Here is a 19,389-nt window from a genome sequence, read left to right as displayed (position 1 = left end):
GGCCGCAAATTGCCCACCCTGTAATAATCATTGGAAATAAATCTTCAAGCATAACTTCACTCCATATAACACTCCTGTAAACTCCTCTCACTGTTCGATTGACTTAATTTTATAAAGCCCCTTTTATGAATATTATTTTTTTATGTTCTATAAAATTGCTGTCATGTACTTTTGTTCGTGATTTAGAATGTTAAATGTCAGTTTGTGCGCAATTCTTTCATTTAAAAAAAAAATTACATCATACTGTATCTGCTGCATAATGTGAACGCATCTCGATCACTGTCAACTGGTTTACTTCCTATACTAAATATTGAACAAATCCACCACAATATCATTATAATGATTAAAGCGAAATGTATTCCAATAAATTTATTCAACCAAAGCGCTTTATGTCCATCCGCGTTGTCTGATTCGAAAGTCTCATAATCTGCGCATGCGTACTAAATCCCTGACGAGTGGAGCAAACCGTGCGCATGCGCACTGTCTACGGCGTGCTACAATAGTGTGGCACAAGCCTGACTGAACATTAACGCCGTTTTTCATTTTCTAAAACGTTTTAAGTCATCATGAAAACAAGGTTTACCACGGCGGACATTAGGGCTGCTATCGCCGAGATAAATGCTAAGTAGGTGACGTTCATTAAAGCCCCATCCGGGATCTGCTAGCCGAATTGCTAAGGTGTTTACATTCGCTTACGGGCTGTTTGTTCATTTCACTCTCCTTTTTTTTTGGCATGTGTTTGTGACAGCTATATGGGCATGAGGGTGAACAACGTGTACGACATAGACAACAAGACGTACCTCATCCGGCTACAAAAGTAAGCAGCGCCTTCTGAATGCACTCATCACTCGAGTCGTGTATAAAGTTTACTTCTGTACTCTATCTCCCCAGAATTGAGTGACGTCAACAAAGACTGAAAAGCTATGATGTCAATGATGACCTATATCATTTTTTTCTTTGCAAACATATTAATGCTGTTGCACTGCATTGGTACATAGATATATAACTGCACCTGTTTTTTTAACATTTATTTTTTAAAATCTGAATAAATTCATCCCAGGGTGAAAATTCTGCCATCACTCTCAACATGTGTTTATCAACGATACCGGAAGTGACTAGGGTCACAATTTTAAATTGTTAATGTTCTTTTAAATTTAAAAAGCATATAATGTATGGGTAATTCAATGGCACATTGACTTACAAGTGGCCTCATGGTTCATTTTCCTTTATTTTAGTGTAAGACTAACCTATAACACCCCCAAAAATTATGTATCAAAAATGGGATATTTTTTATTCTGATAGAGATTAATTTATTGTTTGCGTTTGAATAAAAAATAATATTCTGATAGAGATTAATTTATTGCTTGCATTTGAAAAAAAAGTTGGGAAGAGGACCATGACAAAAATGGCAAAATAATTTGCCCTAATTAATATGGCATGAGTAATTTGAGTTAAAAGCGTGGTCATGGATCTAATTAAACTCATAAGTCAATGTTCCACTGAACAACTAAAATAAAGTAACATGAGTAATTTACACTGGACATGTCTGCGATGTTTTGTTTGTTGGCAAGCTTCTCTCGTCATTTTCATGCCAGTGGTGAGCCATCATACTTTGAGCTATGTGCTATTTACGTTAGCATCTGCTTGCGACAAGTTCATGAGTGCATTTCTGATGTTTAAGTGGTTACGGGTTTGGTTAGGGTTTTTCGGAGGAGTTCCCCATTCTTGCGTGGATTTTGTCTCGGTGCTCCTGCTTCCTCCTACATTTATTTCCACTAAGAAGGGTAACCAATTGCTCTAGATGAATGGATGTCATTGGATGTAGGTGCAGGTGTAGCTGATGTTAAATATCACTGGTGTAACTTTGTTGAAAAAGGCCTGACAGCAAAGCCGTTCTCCTGCTTGAATCCGGAATTCGGATTCATTCCACAGACTTCGAATGGCCCAAGAATATGATGCCATCAGGCTTTGCCATGAAAGTAAGCTCCTCTTTTAGCCCGTGTTATTTGAAATAGCATTGCCATTGTTGTTATTGTTCCCGGACTGTCACTATCCAGTATGCTTACAGTTGATTATTCCCTTGATATGTCGAATAATCCAATACGCACTAGTTATTATGCGTGTGTCTGTAGTGTCGTAAGCACCTGAAGACGCGGCGGCTGACTCAGGTGAAGCAGCTCGGCATGGACAGAATCGTTGACCTCCAGTTTGGCTCGGAAGAGGCCGCCTACCACCTCATTGTCGAACTCTACGACCGGGTGAGAACATGCTATGAATCAAGATCACCGTTAAGGTTTCCCCCCCATAAAAAAATGAGATATTTAGTGTCAGTTACCAGAGCATGTGTGTGGGGCATATGGAAACCACATCATTCAACGGGGCCTGATCTTGCTCCCGGTACTAGCAAAATGGTCAAGCACACTTATCTCGATATGCTGTGTTTCCATCCGCTCTGCAGGGTAACATCATTCTCGCCGACCACGAGTACACCATCCTCAACCTGCTGCGCTTTCGCAACGCCGAGGCGGAAGACGTCAAGATCGCCGTGCGGGAGCGCTATCCCGTGGAAAGCGCGAGACCTCCAGAACCACTCATCACGTTACAACGGTAACTTGTTGAGTCCATGGACCGCTCGGTGTCATCTACTGTTTTTTTACTGTGGATTTTTATGAACCCAACTTTTTTTTGTTCTCTCTCTATTTAAACCCATTTCCTTCGATGCAGACTCACTGAAATCATCAGTCAAGCACAGAATGGAGAGCAAGTGAAAAGAGTTCTGAACCCTCACCTTAGTACGTAATGATACAAAGAGATTGGACTTCACTTCCTGACCATCATTCTTCATGTGATCATTTTGCTAAAGTTGATTTTCTAAACCCGCGCAGCCTACGGAGCAACTCTCTTAGAACACTGTTTCATCGAAGCCGGACTGTCTGGCTCAGTGAAAGTCGACAGTCAAGTGGATGCTTCCCAAGGTATGGTCGCAAGCTTATATTTATCTCCGGTGATGCGATTTATGGTGACTTTCTGCATTTCGGTTTCAGTTGCACCTAAAATCCTGGAAGCCTTGCAGATGGCCGAGATGTACATGGAGAAAACGGAGAACTTCAGTGGCAAAGTATGACAAGTATTGTCGAATCGTTTCTTTGTTTTTTTTCCTTCTTTTTTTTTGGTCTGCTTTTTGGAGGTATCAGAATATTATCTTTGTTTTATTGAAGGGCTTCATCATTCAAAAGAGTGAAAAGAAAGCAAGTTTAACGCCTGGGAAAGCCAGCGAAGAGCTACTCACGTAAGTCACGACGTGGAGTGCTAACTGGGATATGCTGCTCCTGCTGTTGTTCATAATTTCATAGTTAATCTTTTATTAGCCTCAGAACACAGTTTTCAAGAACGTAAGATGATAGATCTGGAGTCCACTTGTTAAGTCATGTCATGATGAGGAGAAGATAAATATACTGTAGCTATGATCAGTTCAATCGATGAACATGCACAATCGTTTAGATTGAATCAGGTCAGCTTAATGCAATTATTTACTATTATTTAGGTGTGGTGATTCATCATAACGATACAATAAAATTAATATTTTTTGTACTTCATCAGTGATAAAAATCATGAATTGAATTTGTGTACTGTAGTGTGTAATTGTAATATTAATTGTAATTTTTATATGATAAAACAATAACTTATCATCTGCGAAAAGTGAGGGAACACTGTTTTAAAAATACAGTATACAAAATGTAATAAATACTTGACATTAGTTATTTATTCTTCACAGGCATTACAATACATTTTAGACTTGAGAATACGATGATGTAATTGATCGGAATTATCTATTCACAGTCTTTTGCAATTACAGATACGATGAATTCCACCCGTTCCTCTTTGCCCAGCATTTAAAAACTCCCTACTTGGAATTTGAGTCCTTCAACAAGGTAAATAAAAGACATTGACCACGTCCCGTCTGTTGTTTTTCTACAGCGCTCATGCCTTGTCGCAATGTTGTCTTGACAGGCAGTGGATGAGTTCTTCTCCAAGATGGAGAGCCAGAAGATCGACATGAAGGCTTTGCAGCAGGAGAAGCAGGCCCTGAAGAAGCTGGAGAACGTCCGGCGGGACCACGAGCAGAGACTGGAGGCCTTGCATCAAGTTCAGGTGAAGAGCTCAACTTAAGAACGGTTGATGTGGCCAAGTCATACACATGTCACATTTTAAGCTTTTTAAATCAGTCTCAATCGGCCTCCATACATCAAATATGTTTTTTTTTTTTTTTTTTTAAACCCATTCTTATTGACTTCACTGACTGACTTCACACACTTATTGTTTCAGAGGCTAGGCAGTCTTGCTGCAAAGTAAAAATAAATAAATAAATAAAACTAAGTGGAAAAATGTTGCTGCGTGCATATGGGGGGAATTAGAGCCCTCTAGTGGACACGTATTGAAATCACATTTCAATTACCGGTTTAAAAAAACGCTTGCAAATAATGTTCTGAACTCAGCCTTTTTCAGAGAGCACTTTAAAAATACAACAGTAAAAACCATTAGAAATACATCAATAAAATATATAGATTTTTTTCGAATGAAAATATACTTCAAATCAAGTCAAATCAATTTGTCACCTGCTGTCACCAGAAAATGACATCACATTATCAGGTAAATAACCAGTCACGGCTCAGCTAACCAGTGTCACGTAACCAAACTCAGAAAACAAGTGAGCCTAGTCTCGAGACTTAGACATTTTTTTACTTTAAAAACATAAAACATAAAAACAGTCCTACAGCACCCCCTCTGTGTCTTTAGACAAAATGATTCCAATTATTATGTCAACCGCCTGCTAGTTTTTTATTTATTTATTTTTTGGGTCTGGTGCCCGCTCGTGGTCTGAAAATGTACTAAATTGGTCAAGTATATTCCCCAGAGGAGGTCGAGAAGAAGAGTATTGATGTTACTGTCGCACTTTCGTGTGGGTCACGTGACAGGAAGTGGATCGAGTGAAAGGTGAGCTGGTGGAGATGAACCTGGCCGTGGTGGAGAGGGCGCTGCAGGTGATCCGCAGCGCCCTGGCCAACCAGGTTGACTGGACCGAGATCGGCGTGCTGGTCAAGGAGGCGCAGGCCGCCGGCGACCCCGTGGCGTGTGCCATCAAGGACCTCAAGTTGCAGACCAACCACATCACCATGCTTTTAAAGTGAGACCAACAGGTCGACGCTTAACAAAATGGCTCCTTGCGCAAATCCCCCCGCCCCCTTCTTCTAGGAATCCTTACATCACTGAAGAGGAACAGGAGGAGGAGGAAGAGTTGAAGGAGGCCCCGCAAGAGAAGGGCAAGAAAAACAAAAATAAAGACAAAGGTCAGAATAGGAAGCTGCAGAGGAACAAGCCCATGCTGGTGGATGTGGATCTTAGCCTGTCGGCCTACGCCAATGCAAAAAAGTACGTAAGAAGTCACCTTTTGGAAAGCCACGCCCCCCAAAATGCTGACTGGCCAATCACAGCGCAGCGTACAACAGGAGTTTCAAACTTGAATTCAGTGATACATTTTGAGAGTTTATTTTTGGGACCTTTCAACCACACATATATGAATATTTAAAAAAAATGAATGGCACAACATCTCCTGAAGGTTGCATATCGGGGTATCCACCCCAGTTACTCAAGCCTACAACGTCCATTTTCAGGTACTACGACTGCAAGCGCAGTGCTGAAAAGAAGGAACAGAAGACCATTCAAGCAGCAGACAAGGTCAGAGCAGCCTTCTAACCGACCTCGTTTGGCGAGACCATCCAAAATGCTTTTCTCAACTTCGTTGAAGGCCATGAAATCGGCAGAGAAAAAGACCCAGCAAACCTTGAAGGAGGTCCAGACGGTGACCACCATTCAGAAGGCCAGGAAGGTCTACTGGTGGGTGGGCACTTCGCCGCACTCGGCGGGTGATTCTTTGTGTCCTCTCAGTCGTGTCCTCCCCCTTTTTGTGTAGGTTTGAGAAGTTCCTGTGGTTCATCACGTCGGAGAACTACCTCGTCATCGCCGGGCGAGACCAGCAGCAGAATGAGATGATCGTCAAGCGCTACCTGCGGGCCGGTAAGAATGATAAAGGCGGGCTTACCGCCCCTGCTTCTGTCATTCATCATCTTGTGCTTTTTTTTTTTTGGCCAGGTGACATCTATGTCCACGCCGACCTCCATGGCGCCACCAGCTGTGTCATCAAAAACCCTGCAGGTTCGTCCACTCGCATTTGGCTTGTTGGCAATGTCTCCCCCCCCCCCCCCCCCCTTGCCTTCCCAGGCAGTCCCATCCCCCCTCGCACGCTGACCGAGGCGGGCACCATGTCGGTATGCTACAGTGCTGCCTGGGATGCCAAGATCGTCACCAGCGCTTGGTGGGTCCACCATCATCAGGTGAGTCACTGAGAACACCCTTGAATTTGTTTTGACTCTAGTCAACAAAGATGCTTTCACAATGAATGTTCACAATTTAAAAGAAAAACAGGAACAGGATCATTCGAGAGCATACTGTGGGATTTAAAAAAATAAAAAAAATGGTGGCAAAACCTTTTCCACCTGTTGAATAAATGAGAAAAAAACAGTGCATGCTTCATTGAGAGAACATAGTTAAAAAAAAATAGGAACTCACTTTCACAATCTCTTTTCGGTTTTGAATGTTAATGACGTCCGGTGCTTCAGGAGAAAAGCTCAAAACGCCATCTTAAAAAGTACAAGAAGTTGACACAATCAACTTCATTCTTGTTTACAAGCACCGCTGATCATGTTTAGGTGTCCAAGACTGCGCCTACAGGAGAGTACCTGACCACTGGCAGCTTTATGATCAGGGGTAGGACAACTTTCAGAAGGCTTATTTTACTCAGCAAAGCAGGTACTGAATGATCACTTTTTTGTTTTCGTTTTTTTTTTTCCTCCCCAGGAAAAAAAAACTATCTGCCGCCTTCCTACTTGATTATGGGCTTTGGCTTCCTCTTCAAGGTAAACACCATCGAATGAAGCTACTGCTCAAGACTTGTTTGCATGTTTCCAGGCAGGCCAATTCATTGGATTTTTTTTTTTTTTTTTTTGTGAAATAGATTGACATTTTATTCCTTAACAGAAAGTGAGGAAAATGTACGGTAATCTAGGGGTGTTTCTAAAATATGTGTGGGTGCGTGTGTCTGTTTGCATGTTCTTCCCGAGCCTGTGTGGGTTTTCTGCGGGTACTCCGGTTTCCTCCCACATTCCAAAAACATGCATGGCAGGCTGATTGAACACTCGAAATTGTCCCTCGGTGTGAGTGTGAGCGCGGATGGTTGTTCGCCTCTCTGTGCCCTGCGATTGGCTGGCAACTGGTTCAGGGTGTTCCCCGCCTACTGCCCGAAGACAGCTGGGATAGGCTCCAGCACACCCCGGGACCCTCGTGAGGATAGGCGCATCAGAAAATGCATTGGGTGGAGGGTTTCACACCTTCGAGCAGTTTAGCCTGCGAACGCTATTTTGGAGTCACCCATTTCCGTCAATGTTCTGTACTTTCTGAAAAGCAACACATTGGAAACATTTCTTCATGTTTAACAAGATTGTGCAGCCTATGCAAATGAAAATATGAGCATGATTTTCACCTCTACGTGCTTTTTTTTAATTTTTTTTTTTTATTAAACAAAAATGATCTCTCTGACTACAACCCCCTCTAAAGGTAGACGAGCAAAGTGTGTTCCGTCACAGAGGCGAGCGCAAGGTAAAGTCGGTAGAGGAGGACGTGGAGGAAATGGCGTCCAGAACGGCCGAGATGTTGGAAGAAGGGGAGGAGCTCATGGGTAAGCGCTGACCCTTCACCTCCACCATTCCAACAATCATCACCTGACGCCGAAGCGCCTCTGTTAGGTGACGATAGCGGCGCCGAAGACGGAGCGGAGGATAAGAAAGAAGAGCACGAGACCGGGGACTGCGATGGAAAAGATGCGGCGGAGATGGCGGATGTGGACGGAACGACGTCAGAGCGCAGCGATTCCGACGGCGAAGACGACGACGACAGGAAGGAGAGCAAACCGGAAATCAGTGAGGAGTTAAGCTACCCTGACACCACCATCACCCTCACTCACCTGCAGCCCATCAGGTAACCAACACTGCAAAGTCCGTCTTACCTTTCCGGAGCTTCAGGATAAGTCGTCATACTTTTATTTCCCCCTCCTCTCATTCCAGGAACTCTCAAAACGTCACTTTCAAGAAAGAAGCCGCCTCTCAGGTTCACATCTTTGGACATATTTTCCCAGAATGACGTCTCGCAGGCGTATTAAATGAACACTTGTGTCTCCAGTCCGACGTCGACACGCAAGGAAGGAAGCACATGACTGCTAAGCAGAGACGGTGAGGCCAAGGATTTTTTAAAAATTATTTTAAATCCAAGTCATAAACCACAAACAGTTTGGGATCTTTTATTTAAACGAGTAGTATGATTCTAGGATCTTACAGTCATTCATACTTTGAAAACGATATATTTGCGCCATGTTTGGCAGACATTTTGAGTTTCACTTCTCAGAAAGTATATGGCCAAGGTTTGGCCAACCAATTTAGTTCTGGCGGAACGACGTCAGAGCGCAGCGATTCCGACGGTGAAGACGACGACGACAGGAAGGAGAGCAAACCGGAAATCAGTGAGGAGTTAAGCTACCCTGACACCACCATCACCCTCACTCACCTGCAGCCCATCAGGTAACCAACACTGCAAAGCCCATCTAACCTTTCCGGAGCTTCAGGATAAGTCGTCATACTTTTTTTTTTCCCCAACCTCCTCTCATTCCAGGAGCTCTCAAAACGTCACATTCAAGAAAGAAACCGCCTCTCAGGTTCATATCTTTAGACATATTTTCCCAGAATGACGTCTCGCAGGCTTATTAAATGAACACTGTTTCTCCAGGTCGACGTCGACACGCAAGGAAGGAAGCACATGACTGCTAAGCAGAGACGGTGAGGCCAAGGATTTTTTAAAAATTATTTTAAATCCAAGTCATAAACCACAAACAGTTTGGGATCTTTTATTTAAACGAGTAGTATGATTCTAGGATCTTACAGTCATTCATACTTTGAAAACGATATATTTGCGCCATGTTTGGCAGACATTTTGAGTTTCACTTCTCAGAAAGTATATGGCCAAGGTTTGGCCAACCAATTTAGTTCTGGGTAAAAAGAGTTCTGGTGTCTTGTTTAGCGATGAGAAGAAGAAGAAGCAGAAACAGGAAGTGAGCGAACCAGAAAAGAAGACTGAGCTTGCGCCCGCTGAACAGGAAGAGGACCGGGGATCCAAAAGTGGCAGCGGACCGCCGCAGCTGCCGCTGAAGAGAGGCCAAAAGGTGAGAGATTTTGCTCAGAACAAGATGGAGCTTTCGCTGTTCAACACAATGTGTGACGGTAAAGAAATGAGTCTTCAACGGAAACAGAGCTGCAACGATGAGTAAATTAATCGATGATCAAATTAATCGACAGTCATTTTGATCATCAAGTAAAACATCAAACAAAAGCATTTTCGAAGAAAAAATAACGAACAAATGTGCTCTAAAATCAAAATCACTGATTAAAAAATAAAATAAAAACTTGAACAATGGTAGAATCAAAATAAAACATTTGCAAACATCTGCTTTGACTTTTGAAAACCATGATCTACATTTTTGCCAATTTTGACATTACGGGCCAAACCAAAAACTGAATCTTAGTACGTTTGTGTATTTTCTGCACTGCCAGTTTGAAATGCTGTCCCGTTTTTGAATAAAGGGATGGAAATTGTTTTTTCTCTATTTAATGTTCTAGTGACAAAGTAATGTTCATATTAGTTGATAAAAACCATGAGTTGCAGCTCGAAAATGAAGCTGTCAAAGAAGCGAAAAACAGCCAATTTTGCAACCTCCTGAAAAATCCTTGACAAATCTTGAGAGGAATGAAGTTTTCGCTCCTCAAAGTCATCCTGTGATGCAGGCGGGTAAATTAAAGATGACATCGTGTGATGTATGTCACAAATTAGTCGTCTATGTGTTTCGAGTGGAATTAAACTCAAAACACTTTGTGTGATTTGTAAATGGGCTTCCTCAGACTCAACAACAACAAAAAGAAGGAAAATAAGAGTAGAGATATTCCATTTGAAGTCCTGCTGGGTTTATACGCAGACATTTGAATACGTCACTGTCCTCGATGCCGCTTTTAAGAAAAAAAAATTGCGACGTGAGAACAATTCCTTAGAGCGGAAGCCGCGAGGACCGTTGCAATTAAAACCGTCCTGCTGTGTTGGCAACAGAACAAGCTGAAAAAGATGAAGGAGAAGTATAAGGACCAGGACGAAGAAGACCGCGAGCTCATGATGCAGCTGCTTGGGGTACCCCGCACGCACGCACGAACAAACACAAACACAACAAGGCACTCATCTATGCTCTCCTGCTCTTCACAGTCGGCCGGTGCGAGCAAGGACGAGAAAGACAAAGCTAAGAAAGGCAAGAAGGGGAAGGGCAAAGAGGAGCCCCCGAGGAAGCCCCCTCCTCAGAAGCCCCCTCCCAAACCTCGCCAGATGATGGTGACAACCGTCACGAAACCGGAGCAGATGGCCCCGGATGGCGAGGAGGCGGCTTCCGCGGAGCAAGAGGACAAGGTATCAGCCACACCCACTCACATTCCCAGTTCGGCATTTGCAATTTCACACATTTTATTTATTTTTGGTACGAGTCCCCTGCTTTTCGCTGAAAGAGTATTCGCTGTGCTCAGGATAAAAGCAATATGAATGTTGCATTTCCACCATTTTGGGACATCTCACTGCCAGTGAACTTTGTCGAAGTGAGCCGAGGAGCTTCATGTAGACAAAAGTATGCCACCATATTGTGGCATCCGTTAATTTTAAAAGCATTTACACTCGGTACTGACTTCACTTCTGTTGGCGGTTTATTCCACTTGCGTGCAGCATAACTTCCGAATGCTGTTTTACCATGTTTGCTTTGAACCCTGCGCTCCACGAAGTGACCTGAAATTCCAGACCTCACACCCCAATTAGGTTTATATTCAATGAGCATTTCTTAAATGTATTCAGGACTCAAACCATTCCCTGATTTTATAGACCGGTACCAGAATTTAAAAATGTACACGTTTAAGTAAAGAGCCGCTGATCGGAAAATTATAACAAAGTTTTGAGATCTTGGGTTAAGTTTCCCATTGAAAATATATTTGTTTTAAAGACATTAGTGTTCTTAAAATGACCTTACTGGTATTATTCTTAAAATATTATTCAGCTGTTTAAAAATGTCGTCCTAAACAATTCCCACAAGCGATCCTAAATTCATTTATCGTTCTTAAACTTTTGCAATGTCCCCTTTAAAATCCAGTATTGTCGGTCTTTATGCTCTTAACACACGGCCATGTGCGTGTTGTTTTTCAGGAGGACGACGTGGATGCAGACAACCCTGGGGCAGAGGTGACTACAAACCTTGCAGTGCTGCTTAAACTTTTTACACCAAGTACCAACAAAAGCGAAGTACAAACTGAACGTTTTTGGTGGGTGGGGACAAATCCACTGCGTTATCCTTAAGTGCCGTGTGATTGGTTGGAAGATGGCGTTTGGAGACGTGATGGTTTTATACTTTCATTGTAAGAGCCTCGCCTCAAATCACACACTGAACACTACGAGAGGGAATCTCTACACTTCTGAATCATTCCCTTACACTATGTTCAATGTTATGATTGTGTGTGTGTGTGTGTGTTTGTGCGCGCACCAGGAAGCAGAGAACCTCCTCACTTCGCTGACAGGCCAACCTCACCCCGAGGACGTGCTGTTGTTTGCGGTGCCCGTGTGCGCCCCCTACACCGCACTTTCTAACTGCAAGTGCGTACCACCGTGATCCGGTCGACTCAGTTTTAAATAAAGCAGCATGTAAGTAAAGAATCATGCTTTTTTTTTTTCTCTTTCACACCAACAGGCACAAAGTTAAACTGACTCCAGGCTCACAAAAGAAAGGCAAAGGTAAATATTTTGGGGGGGACCACAGTTAAGTATGCGAACCACTGAGTTGCTATGTGAAACGCTGCACTACAAACGACTCAAAGGCAGACGACACTCTGATCAGTAGTTGGCCACAGTGTGAAAGCGCAACAGTTGAATTCACATCAATTGCATGAAACATCACCTATGTGAACCACTACACTGCTATTGCCCCAAAACCATTACTCTTTTTGTTCGTTGCAGCCGCCCGCACCGCACTTTTGAGCTTCATGAAATCCAAGGAGGCTTCTGTAAGAGAAAAGGACTTGCTACGCAGCGTCAAGGTACCGAATCTCCCCCCCCAACATAAACACTCTTATGGCCAGAATTGATTGGTTTATTCGTACTACAGGATGCCGATCTGTCCAGAAACATGCCTGGCAAAGTCAAAGTGTCCGCTCCAAACCTGCTGGCTGCCAAGAGAAAATAAGACACTGTGCTACGCGGTGAAAACGCCACCTACTTTTCGATACTTGGACATATGAAAGTGGACCTATCATGATCAAAATCATTCTTTGAGCTGCAGAAAAAAAATGTACAGAACAGAAAAGGATTTCTTTTCTTCTGTTGGACTAAATTTCATTTTCCCTGGCCACATTTGGTATAGCATAATTTTACTTACAAAAACAATGCTCGGTTTTGATTGACACACTCGAGAGGTATTGTACAGCTAATAAAGGTTTTATGATGGAAAATGACAGACTACATTTTATTGTTATTCATGAAGATATTTAAAAGATTATAAAAATACAAATATTTATAACTTTCTGTACAATTAAAAAAAATTATAATCCCATCAAAGTCCTTGAAGTTTGCTGTGGAAACATAAGAGAGCAGTAATGTTACAAGCTCGGTGTGGATTATTTTTCTTAAACAAATGTACTGAACAGTTCTTACCTGTCCTCAAATGTTCTGTTGGATGGATAGTACACCTTGAATGCAAAACCACTTCTTGGGAAAGAGCCCTGGTGAAGTCATGAATGCAATTTTCATCAATCACATTTCACGATTGACATTTTACTACGGTCCATGAATCACACTCAGATGCCACAAAACAGTGCCAAAGCTGCCATACCGGGTTGACGCAAAGGCAGTCGGAGTGCGTGACGCTGAAGGGGTCGTACTTGTCGGCAAAAACCACCACGTCGGGGACGGGGTACACACGCAGGGTGTAGTCGTAAGCCCAAAACACAGGAGTGACGGAGAGAGGCAGCGGGGCCAGGTGAGCCTGCGACAGGATGCTCCGGACAAACTGACAAAAACAGCAGCAAGCGTCATCAGTGCCAACGTGGGACTTAAAAAAATTAGTATTTTTTTTTGGTAAGACACTCACATGGTTGGGTATGTCCAGATTGGTGTTTGGCAACCTCACGCAGTTTCGGCACATTTTGTTGACCAGGTCCTCCCGGATGATTATGATCTCCTGGCTACAGAACTGGATTCTGAAAGAGAACACGAACAGCATCCAACCAACCCAAAACATGAAGGTTCACTTTACAAAACATGAATACAAAATGCCAAAGCTATCAAAACTCGCACCGATGCTGCGGTAATTGTGGCAACAAATGCATATAACAATACTCGCAGCTTAATCGCTTAATCATCTTAAAGCTGGAGAATAGACTTTAAAATGATGCTACTGGTCTACAACTCACCGAATTAAATGATCATGGCATATAAACCCGGTAGTGTTCTGAGAATCGGATTAATTAGCGGAGCCAAGAGTTCAAAGCAAATATGGTGCGTTAGCATTTAGCTGCTATGCTAGACGCAAATGCATTTAACTGCCAACAGAACTGGAGTCAAGGTAAACACCTTGTCCCACCTGCCCCCCCATGATTAACGTCTGAAAGAATATTTCCACTTCTTGGGAAAGAGCCCTGGTGAAGTCATGAATGCAATTTTCATCAATCACATTTCACGATTGACATTTTACTACGGTCCATGAATCACACTCAAGATGCCACAAAACAGTGCCAAAGCTGCCATACCGGGTTGACGCAAAGGCAGTTGGAGTGCGTGACGCTGAAGGGGTCGTACTTGTCGGCAAAAACCACCACGTCGGGGACGGGGTACACACGCAGGGTGTAGTCGTAAGCCCAAAACACAGGAGTGACGGAGAGAGGCAGCGGGGCCAGGTGAGCCTGCGACAGGATGCTCCGGACAAACTGACAAAAACAGCAGCAAGCGTCATCAGTGCCAACGTGGGACTTAAAAAAATTAGTATTTTTTTTTGGTAAGACACTCACATGGTTGGGTATGTCCAGATTGGTGTTTGGCAACCTCACGCAGTTTCGGCACATTTTGTTGACCAGGTCCTCCCGGATGATTATGATCTCCTGGCTACAGAACTGGATTCTGAAAGAGAACACGAACAGCATCCAACCAACCCAAAACATGAAGGTTCACTTTACAAAACATGAATACAAAATGCCAAAGCTATCAAAACTCGCACCGATGCTGCGGTAATTGTGGCAACAAATGCATATAACAATACTCGCAGCTTAATCGCTTAATCATCTTAAAGCTGGAGAATAGACTTTAAAATGATGCTACTGGTCTACAACTCACCGAATTAAATGATCATGGCATATAAACCCGGTAGTGTTCTGAGAATCGGATTAATTAGCGGAGCCAAGAGTTCAAAGCAAATATGGTGCGTTAGCATTTAGCTGCTATGCTAGACGCAAATGCATTTAACTGCCAACAGAACTGGAGTCAAGGTAAACACCTTGTCCCACCTGCCCCCCCATGATTAACGTCTGAAAGAATATTTCTAAAATCAATTTTCCCCAAATCGTATTCTTGCGCGGTTTGCTCCTTTAGTAATTTTAGTACCTTTTATTTCACTTTTAAATGTATTAAGTTGTTTTTTTTTTAAACGTCTTAAGTTCTTTGAAAATTTGTTTTTGTAACTTTGTGAAGCAAAGCTACCTGGTGTATGAAATGCGCTTTATCCCTCAAGGTGCCCAGGCTTTACGTCAACGTTGTGCACTAGAGCGCGCCGCACATTTACCTGCACGGGTTGGTGGTGAACGCGGAGAAAGGAACCCTCTGTCTGAACTCCTCGGTGATGTGATCCGCCAGCGGAGGTCTGGGGGGAAGACATAAATCACTCGGCAATTTCTTGGCTGCTTTGTTGTTTTTCGGATTAAAAAAAATGCAAAGAGAGTTACAAGCACGTCACAAAGTTCCACACCCAAATTGTAGTGCATGGAGAACTCATTAAATTTAGCTCATTGTGTGCCGTTTGTATTCTCAAAACAGTAGCCACACATGATCTTTATCAACCAGCGCCTTCATAAATGGAGATTTTTATTTATTCTTCAATGAGTATTACCGTGGCAGGACGGTGCCCGGGCCTGGATCTTCGGGGCCGGGAACGAACACAAAACGACTGCTGCAGGTTCAAGACAAAGACAATGGCAGTGAGGCACTCCAGTCCAATGTTAACAATGACAAAAAAAGGCTCTATAAAGGTGCATAGCACACACACTTACTTGTTGAGTATATTCGGGTGTGCACATATGCTGTCGGCTAATGCCTTCAGCGACTCTAAAAAGAGAGAAAACCGCCCCAGCAAAGTGAAACACTGATTTCTCACTTGATCGTGACTGAAGTGTTGCCTGAAGCTTGCCTTTTAGTGACTTGATGTGATTTTTTCCATACGGGACAGAAGAGAAGTTTCCACAAAAGATGAAACAGGTGGGAGGCATTGCAGCATAACCTGGTGACATGATGTTCAAATGGTAGATTATCAACGTTACAATATCTTGAATGCCACTTCAGAGTTCAAAAATAAATCGTTCCTCGAGTACAGTCGGATTAGGAGTTGTCGTCAAAGTAGTAACATTGTCATGTGAAAACCAGCACTCATAGCACGCGTGCTAATGACAGAATGAAAACTGAATTGAACAAGTTTTTTTCTCCACTTTCGCCTTCATTTCAATGCACTCACGAGGCCCAAAGTTACACGCTCGTGCACTTCTCGTCACTAACTGGAGCGGAGCAGCTGGTAGGTTGGCATACCCGAGAACATGAGGTTGAGCTTCTCCATCACTTCCGCGCTGTCCAGCCACACGTCGGAAAGCAAAACAAACATGGCGTCCTCGTTCTCCTCCTCCAGCTGCTTGAGCTTAGCCGACGCCTTCACCGACGTCGTGGACGGACCGCCGAAAAAGTTCACATTGCCGAAGTACGCTCTGGTGGCAGAAGAGAGCCCCGTTTCAACAGGGGTGGAAGAAAAACAAATTTGCTTGCTGTTCTCCCCGGGCCTGCGTGGGTTTTCTCCGGGTACTCCGGTTTCCTCCCACATTCCAAAAACATGCATGGCAGGCTGATTGAACAACTGGTTCAGGGTGTCCCCCGCCTACAACCCGAAGACAGCTGGGATAGGCTCCAGCATCCCCCGCCCCGGCGACCCTTGTGAGGATGAAGCGGTTCCGAAAATGTATGTACATGTTTAATCAATTATACCGTGTAGCTGATGAAGGTTCTACAGGCGGCGTGCCAAAACCATTGACATGGAACACCGAGTCCTCGTACCAGCCTGAAAGACACAAGGTCAAAATATTGAGCTCAATCTACGTTGGCATAGACGAGCCTTGATGACATGAGACAAGTGGGGCCATATTCCAGGGGGCTTGTGGAGATACAACGTCCTTCTTTTTGATCTTTGATTGCCCGACAATTTGGTTGGTAGATGGACAACAGAGAAAACCGTCATATCATTTCAGGAGCAACTTCAGGGATGCCTGCAGTAAACAGTCAAAGGTGGGACATTTTCGCTGCTTGCTGAGACTGGAAGTAGAAGCTCCACCTGGTGGACAAGTGTAATAATGCAGGAGACCAAAATTGAAACAAAAAATTGCCACATGAGCTAAAGTTATGATGAATGACGAATCAAAGTGTTATTTTCAAGAGGATATTTTTGGTTGCTCAGAACTAACGTGCCTGTTTTTGCACATCTTTCAAAACGCGAACCTTGCATTTGGTGAGTGCGCCTGCATCAGTAAGTTCCTATTTTGGGTACGATCAACCATACACACAAAAGAGCTTTTCTCAGTTTTCCAGGTTCGACTTTTGAAACACATTTTCCTTCAAATTTTTCGGTTGGATCAGGATTCCACCACCATTGAATTCGGAGCACTCAAGCGCAATTGGTCAGTTCGCCATTGCAAGCGATGTCGCTGTCACAATAAAAGTCATTCGTCTTACCCTCAGCCAGTACGAAACTGTATTCGGTGTAAAGGCCGTTGTGAAACTGGTGCAAGCAGAATTAAGGCAATTAGCAACTTGATTTCTGGATTAATTAAAAGACGTGAAAGAAAGGATATTGCCTTGGACATATTGAGCTCTACTGTCCCAGTTGGATCCTCCAGGTAGAATTTCCCCTTTGAAAGAAAAACAAACAAAAAAAAAAACATTTTCGACGAGAACATGCACATACACTTCATCAAGATGATCTCACGATTCCAAATGGAGTAAAATGCAAATGGTCTGCCTGCCTCACCTCTTTTAGTTGTGTGATCATGCCGAGTACGATCACGCCCCCCAGTTTGGACGTGGAGCCGAGCAAAGCTTCAATGGTCTTCAGCTGGAGAACATAAGAAAAAAAGAATTTTAATGTCTGACGGTCCCAAGTATGGGGGGGAAAAACAAGACGTAAGGGTTGGGGAGAATGGATTTATTCAATTTGCGAAGCGAACGCAGAGTCAACATGTGGAGTTATAGGCCTTGCGATGTATCTCGTGCTATTTTCAACACATGAGCTTGGTGAATAATTTGCAAAAATAACAGAAGACTAGGGAACGATCCATTGGTTAAAAATAAAAAATGAAGCCTTTCATGCACCCTGTAACCTGATACCACGAAAAGCTGTTCACTGTAGTAACCGCTGTACCCCGAAATGAACCACAATCGGACACACAATGTTTTGGCCCAACAGTGATGATGAGGATACCTGAAATTTGTTTTGATTGGGCACGACGGTGGCTCCAATAACAGGCGGGGTGAACAGCTCGTGTCGACGTGTGCGCTGGAAAACAAACGCCGACAAAAGTAAAAGCACCGCATGGAAAGGGCGACGAGCACAGACTGAAGAGTAGGAAAGCGGACCTGCAGTAAGATTGCGTAGCGCTCACGGAAAAGTTCCGCCTTGTCTCTCGCGACGCCGCACAGGCCCGCGGCTGGATGGTTGGTCATACCGATGCTGAAAACAACACAACGCAGAGCCATTAATGATGTTATCGTCTAACCGTTTCATTTTGGATTTCAACATCAACAATAGAGAGAAACAATGGCATTCACTCACGGGACGAATTTCTTCTGCTCCGCATTGTAAATGTATCGGGGCACATCGAAGGCACCGATGATGTTGAAAACGTTACTCCTGGAAATGAGTCAAACGGTTCAAATTGTGAGAAATGTCGCCTTCAAAAACAACAAACAAAAGACTTGTTCTACACGTCAGCGGTCTCTTAATTTCTCACATGGCTTCGTCACAGGATTGAGAGCAGTCTTGCACGGCGTCCGTCACCACCGATAGCTCGATCATGCTAGAAGACACTTTTTGATGACCAAAATCACAAATAAATTTGATTACATTTATGAATCGCCCAGCATGAACACCAACATACTCACTCACATGGTTGCTTCTCGACAGCATCCAGCACTCTTTCGATGATGTCATCCAGCTCAGCGGGACTGACAGACTCCAGGACCTCCACCAGATACTTGGTGGCCTCACTTAGACGATATTAAAATAAGCCCGGAAACATATCAATATTCACCTTTGACTAAATGTGCAACAGACATTCAGTATTTCTGCATTTGTTCATTCTACCTAAGTCTACATTCGCTATATTGTATTTTTTCCACAAGAAAAGGCAAAATATTAACAGCCACTGCCAAAATGCCAGCACAACTGAAAGTGTCAATTACAGATGAGCATTATTAGTGTTGTGAATCTGAAGATCTGATACTTCAGGTTTTGTAGTCATAGTGCAAGGAGCCTGGTAATGACACAACAAAAGAATGTGATGCTGAGCTATTTATTGACATTTAGTTGGAGAAAGTGATCAATTAAAAATAGCAAAATGAAGTTTGAAAAACTATTCGAACAAGATTCTCGATAGACGATTCGTTACGCGAATTAATGACGTCGACAAGACTAACTAAAACCGCAAGAATACCAGCTAAAATAAAATATTTCAAACTAGAGATGACTTAATGGTACATACGGTCGGAGAATAAGTCCCCGCATTTTGAAGTCAGTACAAACTCTGGACTTAATTGTGCGGCTAGCATCCATCTTTGTTGACTTCACTGTTCAGTACGCTTGTGCCTTGGCGCCAAATGTTTTACTTCCGCATATTGCCGTCGTCACTTCCGTGAAAGTCACGC

The 19,389-nt window shown here is 43.3% G+C and overlaps 2 protein-coding genes across 4 annotated transcripts; one reads left to right on the top strand and one right to left on the bottom strand.

Annotated features, from left to right (window-relative positions):
* Window positions 1-451: 451 nt before the first annotated feature.
* On the top strand, window positions 452-12,512 carry nemf (nuclear export mediator factor). Of its 2 annotated transcripts, none has more exons than XM_019888273.1 (32): window positions 452-625; window positions 749-817; window positions 1,877-1,979; window positions 2,133-2,258; window positions 2,459-2,607; window positions 2,725-2,792; window positions 2,886-2,975; window positions 3,045-3,118; window positions 3,219-3,289; window positions 3,857-3,932; window positions 4,012-4,152; window positions 4,977-5,185; window positions 5,254-5,430; window positions 5,673-5,736; window positions 5,807-5,895; window positions 5,972-6,075; window positions 6,151-6,213; window positions 6,280-6,392; window positions 6,768-6,825; window positions 6,916-6,974; window positions 7,672-7,788; window positions 7,856-8,091; window positions 8,178-8,220; window positions 8,293-8,342; window positions 9,184-9,325; window positions 10,261-10,338; window positions 10,411-10,608; window positions 11,386-11,421; window positions 11,723-11,829; window positions 11,924-11,967; window positions 12,190-12,269; window positions 12,338-12,512. In XM_019888273.1, the coding sequence occupies exons 1-32, from the start codon at window positions 567-569 to the stop codon at window positions 12,413-12,415; spliced, it is 3,171 nt and encodes a 1,056-aa protein (XP_019743832.1). In that variant the 5' UTR covers window positions 452-566; the 3' UTR covers window positions 12,416-12,512. The 2 variants fall into 2 exon arrangements, with proteins under 2 accessions (XP_019743832.1, XP_019743831.1); XM_019888272.1 differs by having other exon boundaries at window positions 7,672-7,792; window positions 7,860-8,091.
* Window positions 12,513-12,681: 169 nt separating this feature from the next.
* On the bottom strand, window positions 12,682-19,353 carry pole2 (polymerase (DNA directed), epsilon 2). 2 transcript variants are annotated; one of them, XM_019888276.1, is made up of 19 exons: window positions 19,227-19,353; window positions 18,632-18,732; window positions 18,477-18,552; window positions 18,299-18,376; window positions 18,103-18,196; window positions 17,948-18,022; window positions 17,498-17,581; window positions 17,322-17,378; window positions 17,203-17,251; window positions 16,462-16,534; window positions 16,015-16,187; window positions 15,623-15,712; window positions 15,486-15,540; window positions 15,326-15,385; window positions 15,002-15,079; window positions 14,235-14,343; window positions 13,977-14,153; window positions 12,883-12,950; window positions 12,682-12,800 (listed from the first exon to the last, which is right to left on the bottom strand). In XM_019888276.1, exons 1-19 carry the CDS (start codon window positions 19,295-19,297, stop codon window positions 12,782-12,784), a joined length of 1,587 nt encoding a protein of 528 aa, XP_019743835.1. In that variant the 5' UTR covers window positions 19,298-19,353; the 3' UTR covers window positions 12,682-12,781. The 2 variants fall into 2 exon arrangements, with proteins under 2 accessions (XP_019743835.1, XP_019743836.1); XM_019888277.1 differs by lacking the exon at window positions 13,977-14,153 and adding an exon at window positions 13,061-13,237.
* Window positions 19,354-19,389: the final 36 nt, after the last annotated feature.

Source organism: Hippocampus comes, unplaced genomic scaffold, assembly GCF_001891065.2.
Source record: "Hippocampus comes isolate QL1 unplaced genomic scaffold, H_comes_QL1_v1.1 scaffold112, whole genome shotgun sequence".
NCBI classification, from domain to species: Eukaryota; Metazoa; Chordata; class Actinopteri; order Syngnathiformes; family Syngnathidae; genus Hippocampus; species Hippocampus comes.
This window is presented reverse-complemented; position numbering and strand designations above follow the sequence as displayed.